The sequence below is a fragment of the Alligator sinensis genome, unplaced genomic scaffold (assembly GCF_000455745.1).
Source record: "Alligator sinensis unplaced genomic scaffold, ASM45574v1 scaffold542_1, whole genome shotgun sequence".
In the NCBI taxonomy this organism is placed as follows: Eukaryota; Metazoa; Chordata; order Crocodylia; family Alligatoridae; genus Alligator; species Alligator sinensis.
Window position 1 is genome coordinate 64,718 of NW_005841963.1, and position 14,526 is coordinate 79,243.

The 14,526-nt window shown below is 39.3% G+C and overlaps 1 protein-coding gene across 6 annotated transcripts in view; it reads right to left on the reverse strand.

Annotated features, from left to right (window-relative positions):
- Nucleotides 1–4,355: 4,355 nt before the first annotated feature.
- The window catches only part of ADGRG6 (adhesion G protein-coupled receptor G6), a 171,860-nt gene continuing 161,689 nt past the window's right edge, over nucleotides 4,356–14,526 (reverse strand). For all 6 annotated transcript variants that reach the window (XM_025200309.1, XM_025200311.1, XM_025200310.1 and 3 more), the window contains one exon: nucleotides 4,356–7,901. In XM_025200309.1, coding sequence (XP_025056094.1) covers nucleotides 7,723–7,901 — 179 coding nt within the window. In that variant the 3' untranslated portion in view covers nucleotides 4,356–7,722. The remainder of the gene's footprint in view (nucleotides 7,902–14,526) is intronic.

Here is a 14,526-nt window from a genome sequence, read left to right on the forward strand (position 1 = left end):
TTTCTTGATTTTTATCCAGGGCCTTTAATATAAAATGCATAAGCAGACCTGATAGCAGGCAACAGAAGCCTGGACTTCCTTTTTGAGCAGAGTAAGTTCTCTCTCACTCTCCCTCCCTCACTTTGCTTCTGCTCCCCTCAAACCTTCCCTTCTTTTTGCACAGGGTCCACGGAGAGTTCCCTTCTCCCACCCTGTCTCACTTCTAGCCTGCTAGATAGGTTTTCCTCCTGGTAGGTGGGAAATATGGGTTTGAACCCCTTTTGGTCAGAAGAGATCTGACTTTGAGCCTCTCTGTTCCTAGGTTAGCTCTAATCACCAAACTATAATCTAAGGTATGTTGTGCTACCTCCAGTTGTGTTTTAAAGCGAAAGCTACCACAACTGACTTTTGTGAGGGGCCTGATTCTGTCAGTATGGCAGAGGCACACTCTAGCCACATTTACCAGTTGCCACTTGCTTTTGAGACAGTTCACTGCTAAGGCCTATAGCTGCTCTGTTATGAAAACTGCAACTTTGGTCACAAAATACCTGCAAAAATGCTTTAATTTGGACACAACAGCATTTTCCAATGGAAAACTGTTTCACTGGAAGTTTTCTGGCCCTGCTAAGGACAAAGCAGATATGAAGGATGGTTTCAGAGCTGGAGTGCATAAATGAACAGCAATGGACTGTGGCTACTGGCTCTCTCAATAGAGTATGGAAGGAAAAAAGCAGGAAAACCTGGTTAAATGAAGCCTTGTCCCTGATTTCTTCAAGAAAAATGGTAAAAATGGTAGTTATAATCCTGCATGACACTGTCAATACAAGGCTGTTGTGCTTTCTGCCTGAATAATAAGTAGTTAATTTCTTAATCACAGCATGCGCCCACTCCCCAGGTAATCATCTGGCCAAAACTGGAACAAACTAATGAGCCAGCTGATGGGTGATCTGATTCTGTTTGCTTAGATGAAAGCAAAGTAACAGAGGCTAGTCAATAATCAAATGTTAAGCAGTTTCTTCCTATTGCATCTTATCCTTGCAAAGGAGAAAATGCAGCAACCAGTGAGAGAAAGTACTCTGTGTTCCTCTGTTTCCAGAGACACACAGACAGCCTTGTGTCCTACTTATTCATTCATATAGCATTGTTTTATTTTGTAATACTGTATAAGGGTTTACCAAATAAAAAGAGAGGCCTTCACACCTGATTTGAACCCAGCTGATAGTTGCACCCGTGCAAATCAAAGGGTTTTTTTTTTCTTTTTCTGGGTTTACAAATAGCAATATGACACTGCCTTCTCCTGGAAAGTTTTATCATTAGACCTAGGCCAGTGGTTTACAACCTTTTTTTATTTCTGGACCTCTTTGGAAATTTTGAATGGAGGTGTGGAACCTTTGGATTCTAAGTGTGGGTATTCACATACTTTTGATTGATCATAGTCATATTTCATGAACCCCTTAGATATAGTCTGCAGACCCCCAGGGGTCTACAGACCACAGGTAGAAAACGACTGACCTAGACAAATGAAAAAAAGAAACCACCCTGGATTTTTGTTGTTGTTTTTTAACATTATTCTTACAGTGCTTGAAAATGGAAGGCTGTAACACAAAATATCGTAGGGAGTGAAAGAGCTAGCTAAACAGCAGTAAAGAACCCCAGGGTCCTGTTTCCTTCTCTGCTTCTCTCCAGTCTAATACTGAATCAGAAAAGAGTTCCTGAGAGGTCCAAGGTAAAGTAAGAAGCCAAAACTGAAATCAATTTTGGGGGAGGGAAGGCGTAGATTGTTAGTGATGGGGTGCCTCCCTGTGGAGATGCAGAGCTATTATCAGAAGCACCAACAGTTTCAAGCTCCTGTGTGAAGGGTCTGATTTAAGACTGGGCAAGAACTGAGACTGCAGGCGCAGCTGGAAAGGAAATTTCTGACTCTATTTGTCAACCATATTTACTCTAAGCTTGAAGTGCTCTTTGGCTACATTTCTGGTAAAATTCGCTCACACATTTGAGATACTGAGTGCCCAGTTTAGCAGTTAAGCCAGGTTCATGCCTGATTTGTGATGCTCAAATATCCTTATGGTCCACTGCTACTGTCCTTCCTATTTGCTTTGTGAAGTAAATGATCACAACTCTCATCATTAGTCCTACTGCCTGTGTGCCAGACAAATACTGCTTCATATCCATGGACAAATAGTAAATCTTACCATACAGTACAGAAAACACATTAGTCCAGTACCTTAAAGGTGTATTGGAATTCAGCTGCCAGAAGTGGATGTATGTGCATGTGGGTGTGTGACACTTACGTTTTTTCTGTTTATATAATCAGTTCTAATTTATCAGTTCTAGCTATTTTCCTGCCTTTATTATTGTGGTGTCTAAGCATATTCAACTGATTTCTCATCACAGGAGGTATTGTATCTCCTTGAACAACCAGGATATTTTAGACTACCATTGTGGAAGGTATGGAAGCTCCTTCTCAAACTAATAAATTTCAGCCTTGACTGAAATCCAAGACTGAATGAAAGTAATGGTAGTAGTTTACAAACCCATGCAAATATACATTTCACCATAAACCAGTCCTCCATGTAATTCATTATCTGGATTCTCAGGGAGGATGCTTGAGAAGAAGATTCAAGAAATCTAGGAGATAAAAAAAAATCCTAACTAAGGGAATACTGAGAAGGGAAGGCCTTAATCCTGCAAAATATTCCAAAATGATCAGCAGTTACATTTGTGTAAGGCACACTGGCCATGTCTACACAAGCCGCTGACTGTGCAGTAGCTCATTACTACTGAAAAGTAGCATTACATGGCAGGAAGTGTGATGTGATGTTACTGCGCAGTAGTAATGAGCTACTGCACAGTCAGGATCACCTAAGCTGTTCAGCAATGCTACTGCGCAGTAACTTTGATTACTGCACATTCAGTGTCTCGTGTAGACACAGCCACTGAAAACAGACGCAGTATCTACCCATAGATCAGCGCAGAAGGCCTAAGGGAGGAGTTGACTAGCGGTGGGTGAAACGGGATATATTTGATTTGGATTCAGCCTGAACTGGGGACAGTGATTTGATTCATTGAATCGGATTGCTGCCCCTGACTCAATTCAGCCGAATCCGAAGATTCGATGCTGATTTGGAGAATCAGCAATTGGGCCATAGACACAGCTTTAAATGTCTTTTCTACATACCTTGAGGTACCAGGCATGGCTTGTGAACACTGTGATGGTGGGGCAGATGGAGTGTCCCACAGTAGTGCAGGGGGGCCCCCCATGTGCTTGGTGGTGAACCCAGAAGTGGACTGGAAGTACTTTCGTTCCAATTCTGGGTCCATTGCTGAGCACTCTGGGGGCCCCCTGCACCCCCAGCTTGGCGATCAGCCATGGGGGGGGACCCTGGGTGCGCCCCCAGACCCAGGAGGCACCAGTCGCTGAGCTAGGGGGCCGTGGGGAGGCCCCTCTGTGCACTCCCCAGTGGACCTGAAAGTGGATTGAAAGTTCTTCTGGTCCACTTCTGGGTCTGCTGCCGAGTGCCCTGGAGACCCTCCCGCGCTCCTGTGGGATGCTCCATCCACCCCACTACTGCAGTGTTGATGAGCTGCCTGGTACCTTGAGGTATGTAGAAAAAACATTTAAAGTTGTGTCTATGTCCGAATCTCCAAATCCGAATCGATTTAGGGTTCCAATTCGATTTGGAGAGATTAAAGGGTCTCCTGATTCGATTCGGATTTGGAGATTTGGCCACCGAATTGGGCTGAATCTCTGCCAAATTGAATCAAGGACCAAAGCTTCGCACAGCCCTAGAGTTGACCAAATTCACATGCATACATATACATGCTTCTCTACCTCTTGGTGACAAATACATTTTCTCCCCCGCTTTCTACCTACTGCATACAACTTGTTTGATGGTTTCCTAAAATAAAACCCCACAAAAAATCCAACAATTGTTAGAGCGTCATCAGAAAGAGAAATGCAGATACATTATATTCAAAAGGAGAATCTTGAATATAATGTAGGGCCACCATGTGTGTATTTTCATAACATGCTTTAGTTAAGAGGTAAGTTGGCAAAATATTTAGCAGCACTTAGAGTATGGTTCATTGTAATGTTCCATTGATACCCTGTTAAAATGTTGTTGTTACAGCTAATGGCATTTTCTGCCTGCTGAAACAAATGGGAATAACTACCTTTGTATAAATCAGTTTTAAATGATCTAATTGTATTCCTGTTAAAGCATCATGCCAACAGACAGTATATGTCTTTGTTCCCCTTTCGATATGCTGAGATAACTGTTAACACTAAATGAATGAACTACATATCTTTTAGATCATTCATTGGATATGGCATTGAATTAATGACAACAAGAAAAACTGAATCCTGCAAAATACATTCTCCTCATGGTCTGGATAGAGTCTTGCACGTTTATTCCCCGAGTTTTGGCTAGGCATATTCCTGTTTCACATACTTAATAAACACAAGATTATTTTCCAGCATTCCACCAAATAAGTTTTCCAATTGAACTTTAACAAAGAAAAACCACTATTACAAGATTTTAATTATTTGGAACTCTAACAAAGTGAAGGTTTATTCAAAAAATATTTCTTTCCACTTCAGGCAAACTGTTACATTAACTTCCACTGACTAGTATTTCAAAGTATACTGTCATTTCCCCTCATATTAGTAAAAGATACAATTGGAGTAAATTGTTTCACAAGGTGTTTGGAAAAAAATATATACAAAATTATTCTTTATCTCTCCTCTTATGATGAAGCAGAAGTACACATTTTTGGAGCTAAAATATATATTGACATACTTAACCTCACAAATAAATAAATATGTACAAGGGAGGTTATTCTGTCAACAACAAAGAAAAAGGTTTACATTGCAAAAGTGAGAGTATTCAAGAACCTCAGACTGACAAGACAGTTTAAGACTACTACATGGTAGTAAAAAAAAAAGAAAAAAAATCTTAATTTAGCAAAAATATAGGCAACTGTACATTAATCTGATGGTTAGGTTACAGCTAGGCTTCTGCCAGGATACTTCTTTTACACTTTTCTTAACATTTACTGTACTATTGTGTTTAATTCCTCAGCTTTTCAGGAGCATATGCTTTTCCTTCTTTTCACTAGTGAACACCTTAATCAGGTAAAAATCTCACAGTAAGCGGCTATCTGAACACTATTATCTACAGTAGTTAGGCAGGTGGAATAATAAAATATAAGTTCTGTAAATGTTCATACATAAGCTTTGCCTAAATTCTTTTCCTTAATAAATGTATTTGACAGAATTAATCCCTGATATAACTACATCTGAAATCAATAGGTCTGAATTTAGTTTATACCATTACATGAATTATAATTGAGGTTTGCTCAGGTTATTTGTAGTGATGTTACAAACAGTGTTGCTGGACCCAATGTAATTAAAACACACTTCTCCTCTGCAATGATCAAGGTATTTGTGGCTCAGGTCGATATTATATTCGTGCAGTCACAGCATAATCTTTCCAAACAGAAACAGATGCAAAGTACACACACTATTACGAATCAAAGCCCCCAGTTACTGAGTGCCCAGCTGCTTATCACCAGATGTATATCACAGCAGAGGTTTGTAGAAATGTTTTGGTAAATATAATTGAATGAAAAGTGGTCAATTTTTTTGAAACTGAAAATTCTCATTTTCTGTTAAAAGAATATATATTTTTTATTTCCTTTGAATACATGGGAAATGTCCTCTATTTTCTGACCACAGAGGCAACGCATAGGGCACCCTCCCCCCACCCAGTCGGCCATGGGGGAACCCCCCTCTGCTCACTGACTGACATGCCCCCTCTGACCAAGGTGGCAGCAGTTGCCCATGTCTGACCAAATTAGTTATTGCCATTTTAAAAGAAGTGTACAGTGACAGGTGTCACAGACGCTATGCAATAACTATGCAATTTCAATAACAGATATGGTATATTGATAGACATAAATGGTAACATAGAGCCAGGTGATAGGTTTATATAGCTCAGAAAAGTAGAGCCTTTTATGATCTTTGTCTTCTGTACCCATTCAGAATTAAATGCAGTTTTGCAAACAGTGCAATGATGTTGAATTCAGGTTATGTTGATTGATCATTGCATCTCAGATGATCTGTATCCATATAACATTTAACCAACTGCTGCCAGAAGGAAGTGTGATAGTACAGACTACACAAGTGCAATTGTGGAGCTCAATTTTGTAGTGTAACATACTGTAGCCTTTAGATGCTTTATACATTGCAATGTCATGTAACAACAGGTCTCTATGCACAACATGACTAAAATATAGGAAACACACAAGCTAACGTGGGGTTGAACATTTTTTTGACGTATTTTAACTGATATCCTTATAGCATCACTCATTTCACTTAGATTGTCTTTGTACATGCTGTTGTGTCTTTTGTTATACCTACCATGTACAAATATCTGCATTAGACCCATTTTACTTGGTGAAAATGGGTGTTCAGTGTAAGATTACACCAGCACAGTGGTAGAAAGGGGGCACATCTACACAAGACGCTACTGCACAGTGGTTACTTTTATTAGTGAGTGCTAAATAAATGTGCAGTAACTGGAGTTACTGCACAGTTGTGCCAGTGAACATCTTTTCAGTGACACTACTTCACAGTAGCTTAATAGTACTGCGCAGTAGCATATTGGCACTATTAGTGCTGTGATGCGTTACTCCACAGTATTATTCTGCTACTGCACAGTCAGTCTCTCATGGAGACATGCCCAGTGAGATGTTGCCTTTTCACATGGAATGATGCATGTATGAATATCAAGGCATTTGACATTGTGTAAGCATGGGAATACCTCATTTAACAATTTTTTATCATTTCAAACCTCATTTGCATGTAGGGGGACTTAAATGTGGGGAGTTATCACCAACTTGCATACCCATATCAGCAAGAAAATACTGCTACCCATTAATGTGATTGGTGTTTTTCTATACAGAAGGATGCAATTTGGTCCAGAAGGTCCAGAGTTTTCAGATTAGTATTCATATGCAAATCTGAATAATGTTTCCTTTGTATTATTAGGCCTGGAGGTTTATTTGGTAAGAGTAACTCTTTGAGACTGGAGTTAGGGTTTTCTTCACCTGTGAAAAGACACTGCAGCAGTAGATAGCCAAGCAGCAAGAGTTTAAGAAATACAGCGAGGAAAAATCCATGCTATTCATAGAGAAGAGATCATCAATTAAGAAAGCTGCACAGAAGAGCCTGTATGTTTTCCAGATTACTTCTTCTCTTCCTTCCAAAGGACTCAAGTCTTGCTTCAATTCAGTCTAAATTACTTGGAGTTGGATTTGTAACTCTTCTTTAGTCTTCTATATTCAAGTGTGATCTATCTATCTATGTGTGTATATACATACATACATACATATACACACACAGAAGAGGGTGTGGAGGGGGAAGGGGAAGAATTCTTACTTTGTATAGGATCACACTTAAAATCTGCTGTCCTGGTAAAAGCTGCTGTCACGTTGGCTGGTACAGACTGGAAAACAGTTTTTATTTCATGCTGGAAAATGGTCAATGCTGAAACCATATTAGCAAAGACAACTAAGTCTTAATGGGGGAAGTCTTCTTGTATGGAATTGCTTAACAGAATGGCAGTGTAAGTAAGAAAAATAACTACATCTTCTTGCTCAGTCTCTAATTCCTCCATTGTTATGAATCTCCAGTCTCCTTTTTTCCGTCTTTCTTTGGTTCAGAAGTTCAGAAACCAGTCAGAACTTTGTGCTGTGGCTGAAGGTATCTGACATGATAATGTTTTTATAGAAGTTGTCAGAGTGAGCATTGCAGTACCCCTTGACCTTGTCAATAACCTGATGGACAGGGATGATTGATGTCTGTTCTCCATCCATTGGGGAAAATTTTGATGAGGGCTTCTCAATGAAAATATTATCTAGGGAGGGAAAAGAAAGGAAATTAATGCTTTTCAAACAGTCTTGTTATTTAGCAGATTGGGCACCTGCTAGCAATTCCCATCTGTACATTGATGTAATTCACTTTTTAGTTCAGTCACCCTGATGGGTTTTTTTTTCATGAAAGCCATTCAATTGCTTGTTATTACCTGTCTATGTGCTTTTCAATTATATATGCTATACACCAAATTCACATGTTCTAACCCACAGAAATTTGGCCCATCTCTCCAATCCTTTTCCAAATCCTCCTGCCTCTCTCTCATCTTATATTCTTCCAAATTCTGACACTGAATCTTATTGTGCCATGCTATATCAGTTTAGCTACTCATGCTCTAGAATTGGCATCAGTATTACCGTATTATAATAGAAGGGATGATTTGAATATTATTTTACAAACATTTGGGAAATGAATGAGTCAAACTATAAAACAGTAGGAACATGCTAGTGAGGAGAATGTAATAGGGTGAATAATAGAAATTAAAAAGTTATTAAATAATAACAAAATTAATAATAGTATGTAGGAAAATATAATTTACAAGTAAAACTCAAAGAGCAGGGTTTAAAACTGCCCTTACATTTGCACCCATGTGACTTCCCAACATGTGAAAAATACAAACTAAGGAAACATTGGACTAGTGTGCAGTACTAAAAGGAGGAGGAAAACATGTTCATATTTCATGTGCTCTAAGCCAAGTATGAAATATAGAGGGAAAAAAAGGAAATAAAATATCTTTGTCTTAATTTCTTCTTCAGGTTTCTAAAGTTCAGAACTCCCGAAGTTCCTGATGATGTTGGTAAAAATGCTTCTGATGACCAGATTGCATGTTATCATCATGAGATCCTTACCTGGCTTACCAGGGCAGTCAAAGAAGAGACGGCATGAAGTTCTAGCTAGTCTTTTATCTCCATTTTACATGAGGGAGCCAGCTAAACTTACTACTTAGCTATAAGGAAAAAATATTTTGCTTTTGCTAGGTGGATTTTCTTTTTCTACTTTCACCCACTAAAACTGGCTGCAAGAGACTCCTGAATTTCTTCACAACAGTCATCTTTATCTCACTAAACTTTCCTCATATAGCCTTCAGCTGAAAACTCTTTTTCAGATAGAAAAAGGAAATATCCACTTTGAAGGCTAACAGAATCACTGTTCTGAGTTTGGCCAGTAGGGAGAGCTCATGTAGTGAGCAATCATCTTTTCCCTTTTTCTCCAAATACATTGTTTTGTTGAATTCCCTTTTCTCTTCCATTCTCATGAATAAGACTGGAAGTCATTCTTTTAACACAAATTGGATAGGACCCAACGAGAAGTGAGATAGCAAGATGAATAGTTTCATGAAGGAAAGCACCCTGAGCCATCTGTTTGATACATCTTTAAGTGAAAATGTGTAACAACTTTCAAATATTTACTTTGCAAAATGTATTTATTATTCTTAAACCTAGTATATTTTATCATTTTAAATGGTGTATTTGCTATATTGCTATAAAATTATTTCTAGGAGAAATATATTGATTACCAAAGAAAACAAAATGGAAATGCAATTTTCAAAAAAATGTTTCATGATACCAGGGCATAGTGCTCATAAAAATTTGCTATATGAAATTCTGCTGTCATTGCACATAAAGAGAAATGGATTATAGAGAGGAAAATCAACAGCTTCAGTCATGGAAAAAAAGAGCCAGGCTCAGGCATATCAGAATAATATTTCTTGAAAAGCAGGTGAAAATGTCCAATGAATTACAGCAAATAATTCTGCACCCTTCTGCAAACTGCTGGATACTGCACAGTCTCTCAGTTGTTTTACTCGCTAGCCAATGGTTTTAGAATTTGGAATGTTTCTCTTTATTTTATTTAAAATTTTAAAATGGAGTCTTGTTTCTTAGGGAAGGTTGTTTCCACAGTCCTCAAATCATTACACTTAGATTAAATGAGGCTCCATTAACAAGTCACATTTCCCAAATAAATGATTTTCTACCATGTTCCCATGGCAAATAGGACTCTTTTTCTTGAGTTCAGTGGACTTTGGACTACATCTCATGGATGAAATCTTGGTCCTATTGAAGTTAATGGGAATTTTGCAGTTGACCTTAGTGCAACCAGGATTTTACCCCTTGTTTGCAACACCAGTGTAAAAGGTATTTCAGCCCTGAAAGTGACCAGTTATGGCCAGTCCCATGTCACAGCTGTGCCAGAAGACTCTGAAAATTCACAAGAATGATTTGTTTTGTGCATGTTATCAAACATTTACCTTGTGAACCTTACAACAAGGTTTCCAGGGGTATCTGAAAAACATCGTCCATCATACGGATGTAATTTATCTTTAATTGAAAGATATTTAAAACTAATGGCTAGGAGATTGCATTCTGCCAGGGTCACAGACTGTACTGAGAAACAGTATCTTACAGCTCCCAAAAATGGGGTAAGCATTAAGGCTGTGGCATGGTGCATTTTTCTAGAAGAGTTATCTTTCAAACACCTCATGCCCCAGGCAGAGCACAGACAGAGTTTGAAGAACACTTGCCCTCTGAATCACAGCAAGGCAGCATTGATGACCAAGATGTGTATAGTGAAAAACAAGCAGTGTTTCTGATTAGCAATAATCCTTTGTGCCAAGTAGGACTTCATGCAAGTGGTACCCCTCCACCCTGTGCAGATCATGCATCCAACAGAAGCAATGCACACTTTACCTGGAGTTCTCCACCTCTGATGAGGAAATGCTCTTAGAAGACATTATCTATACCATAAACACATGAATGTCTGGGTCAATTCCAGAAAGCAACAACTATATTAACAACAGCTACCAACACATACATCTATTACACACACACATGGACATATAGGTCACCCAAGATATCAAACTGAGCAGGACAGCCATGGTGGACGGTGGACCTTGAATCAAATAGGTCAGGGGTTTTCAACCTTTTTTAACAAGTGTACCTCTTCTGTCCCAAAGTTTCAGCTCATGTACCCCTTTATATTAAAATGATTTGGTGGAGCTGAGCATGTGTGCACACCCCTCCCCCAGCAGGTAAATCTGTAGGGGAAGGGAAAAGGCCATGGGGTGGGGGAAGATTGAGGCCCCCTGTGGTGAGGGAGGGTGTGGGGCACAGACAGGGACAGGGACTGGGATGGATGGGGCCCCAGCTGGGCCAGGGTGTGGGACAATCAGATGGCTTATCCAGGAGGCTGGGGGGCTCCTGCTGCTGTGTGCACCCTGACAGAGGCCTGGGAGGCACGTACCCCCATCTGTGTGTGGGTTGGAGGTGGCTGCTGCTGCGTGCTGGGCTTTGCATGCCTCTGTAGCTGCCCTGGGAACAGTGTAATGCCACGTGCGTCCTGCTGCAGGGAGGGCAGGGGGTGTGGCAAAGCCCAGTGGTGGCGGGCATGTGGCATTGTACTGCTCCTGGGGCAGTTGCAGTGGTGTGCAAAGGCCAGCATGCAAAAGCAGCTGCTTCCACCCCACGCACGTATGGGAGGTATGTGCCCCCCGGGCCTCCACCAGGGTGTGCATAGTAACAGGAGCCTCCCCACCACCGTAATCCCTATGACTTTTTTAAGTACCCCTAGGTGTACGCGTACCCCTGGTTGACAACCACTGAAATAGATCAAAGCTAACTTGTAATATTTAGTGCCAACTTAGTGCCATAAAAGTTGGCTTCAAGGAGAAAATAGATATTGAAAAACTGTGCCTACCCATAATCACTTTTGATTGTTGCTACTGAAAAGAAAGCATAATAGAATGTATATTTTAAAAAGGCACATGCAATTCAAAGAAAACAAATGAACAATAGCACTGAAAAGTAAAAAAAAAGGCATAGAATACTTTGATGTCCCCTGATGGATTACATCACCAGCTAGGATCCATTTTAGGAAATACCTTAAGCCTGTGCTTCAACTAATCCCTGTTTAGGTAAGCACTTAGCTTTAATTATGGGCTTAAGTATTTTTCCTGAATGAAGGTGCAAACCTGTGTCCAAGCTGCAGCTATGCCTTTGAAGTATTTCAATCTGATGAATTTAAACTCACAGAACTTCTACTCTGCTCTAGGGGTGCCTGGACACGTGATTAAATGAGTCTGCTGAAGTGTTCAGATTAGAATGCTCCAGGGTGTTGCAGCGTCATGTATATTCAGCGTCCCAAGATTCAAAATGGTGGCAGGGCCCTTTAACTAAAACTTGTCAAACATTCTCTAGTTAAAACACAGCACCCCTGCATCCATTTTGAAATGAGGAATGCTGAATATATGTGACACTGAGGCATTTTAATTAGAGTGGCTGTCCAGGAGCTGCTCTAATTAAAATGCCTCTTCTTCCCACCCTGGAGCACCTGTATAGACATAGAGTTTCAATTAAGAGATGGGTGGTTTTAAGTTATAGCTCTCCCAATTTCCAGTGGAACTGCCCCAAAATATGCAGTGTTATCATCTCATCTCTTGGGTTTCTGTCCACACTTCTTTCACAGATGGTCCCTTTAAATGGTGACAGTGGCAAATTTGCAGTGCTGTGATTCCACTTCAACTTGAATTTCTACTAACAAGTGTTACAGCCCTGATTCAACTGGCAAAGTATATTAGACCTTATTAATTTTTTCAGTAGTAGTTTATATAATAGTTTTAAATTGTGAGTTGGCACTTGGGAATAATAAACTTGTTTGAATAATAATATCTTTATTTTTTCCTTTCTCTGGGCAAGACCCTTATGTCAGAACTGTTCATCTTCCTAATTATAAAGAGCTCCAATTATTAATAATGAGAGTTAAGCAAACAGTAGAATCTTGAATCCTGATCTGCAGCTAAGGCTCTAAGAAGAGAATTAAGCTTTAAGTTGAAAAAATGTATTAACTTCCTGGTTTAACAAGAGGATAATCTTTGACATGGTTTAGAGATATGAAGTTTTTCTTTACTTGTTTTGGGCTTTTGTTTTTTTGTTTTGTTTTGGTTTTTTGTTTTTTGGTTTTTTTTTGTTTTGTTTTGTTTTGTTTCACATTTTTCTTCTTATTTTTTCTACCTGAATTTGATTATTGGGAACACTTCCCCCTCTTTTTAGTACATTCTATTTATTTTATTTTTAAGATTGCACTGCAGACATATTCAGGGGAGTGAAAATGTTTGGTCTCGACTGTGGGCTCTACACAAAGAGCTTAATTCACTGAAACATTTAAAAGTGTTTAACTTTGAGCATGCTTTTATCTTTAGGCATAAGTAACAAAGCAAAAATACTGGTGTAAAATTGCTGTACTGGGCACTCACTGCTCAGCTTCCTTAGCCTGAGCAGGACTTGTGAAGCAACAGTATGGCATCCTGAATCGAGACTATGTTGTGGATGAATCAGAGAGAGGTGTACAGGAGTGTCTCACATGTAAAATTTGGCAACTTTATAACATGATCTTCAGAGACCATGTGACCAGTCTGCTGAATTAACACTACAATAACAGTAAACTTACTGAAATAAATCAGAAGCTATGAAGTTTGATGGTTATTCTGGAACCTCTGTTTCCATAGTAAAGATACTTGGAAACAAAAGTCAGCTCATGACATTGTCCCAGGCTCATGGCATTATCACAGCTAACTGAAGGCAAGATATCATAGCTAAATTTGAAGTGCTAGGAGTCTGGTTGTCCACATGAGGATGATAAGGACACTGAAGGCCTGGAGAAACAGTTATGAATTGGACCCTAAGAATAAGTTTGTGGCCACAGAACTTCTTGGAGTGGCGCACTGAAGAATTCCTGAGCAGGGAAATTGCCTATTGTTGCTTGTTTCCACTGTGTTTAAGGAGAGAGGATTTTATAGGGTCTTTGTAAATGAAGTTTACACCAAGGAAACACATGAGTCATATAACCAATTTTTCCTCCTAATGGAAACAATTCTGGAAGGCCCTGAATGTTGCTTAATTGCTTAGTTTTAATTAAATGGGGCAACACCTATTTGTAACACTGGGAATCAGCCACAAAATTCTATTCCACTTGAGTGAACCAAGTGTTAAGGCAGTATAAAAATATGAAGGTAAATCCTAGAACTATGCCACATCAAAATAACCAGAATTGAAGATTGGAGTATCAGAAAAGAAACCTGTCTTGCAAAAATGGGACAGCATTTTGGGTAGAATCCTATTTCGTATTACACTCCCAAATGGCCATTACCCTGTTGTGTATTTCTGCCAGTTATCCACAGTTTATGACCCTACTTTATGGCGGTCTGAGGTATAACAGTTTTCAAACCACTAGTACCGTTAAAATGTTCTAGTATAATTAAAATATTCTTAAAATAAACATATTTTTATGTCGGATGAATGGAATATAGAATGTACTTGTCATTGCACAATTTATATCTGATTAGCTGTGGAATAAATGTATGCTATCTGTAAAAGGGCAAATAATTGTGTATATTTTGGGAAATCAGTATTAATATGCATATAGCTTTCATTTGTCTCATTATAAATAAATATGTTATAGCTTAGTAGGTGACAGGTTGACCTGGGGACAGGCTAGGAAGTCTTCATTTCTATTACTAATTCTGCCATTAGCTACTTGTGGGTGGGTCTACATGAAACACTTTAGTGAGCAGTAGACTAACTGACTGTTCGGTGAAGCATCACCATCTACATGCG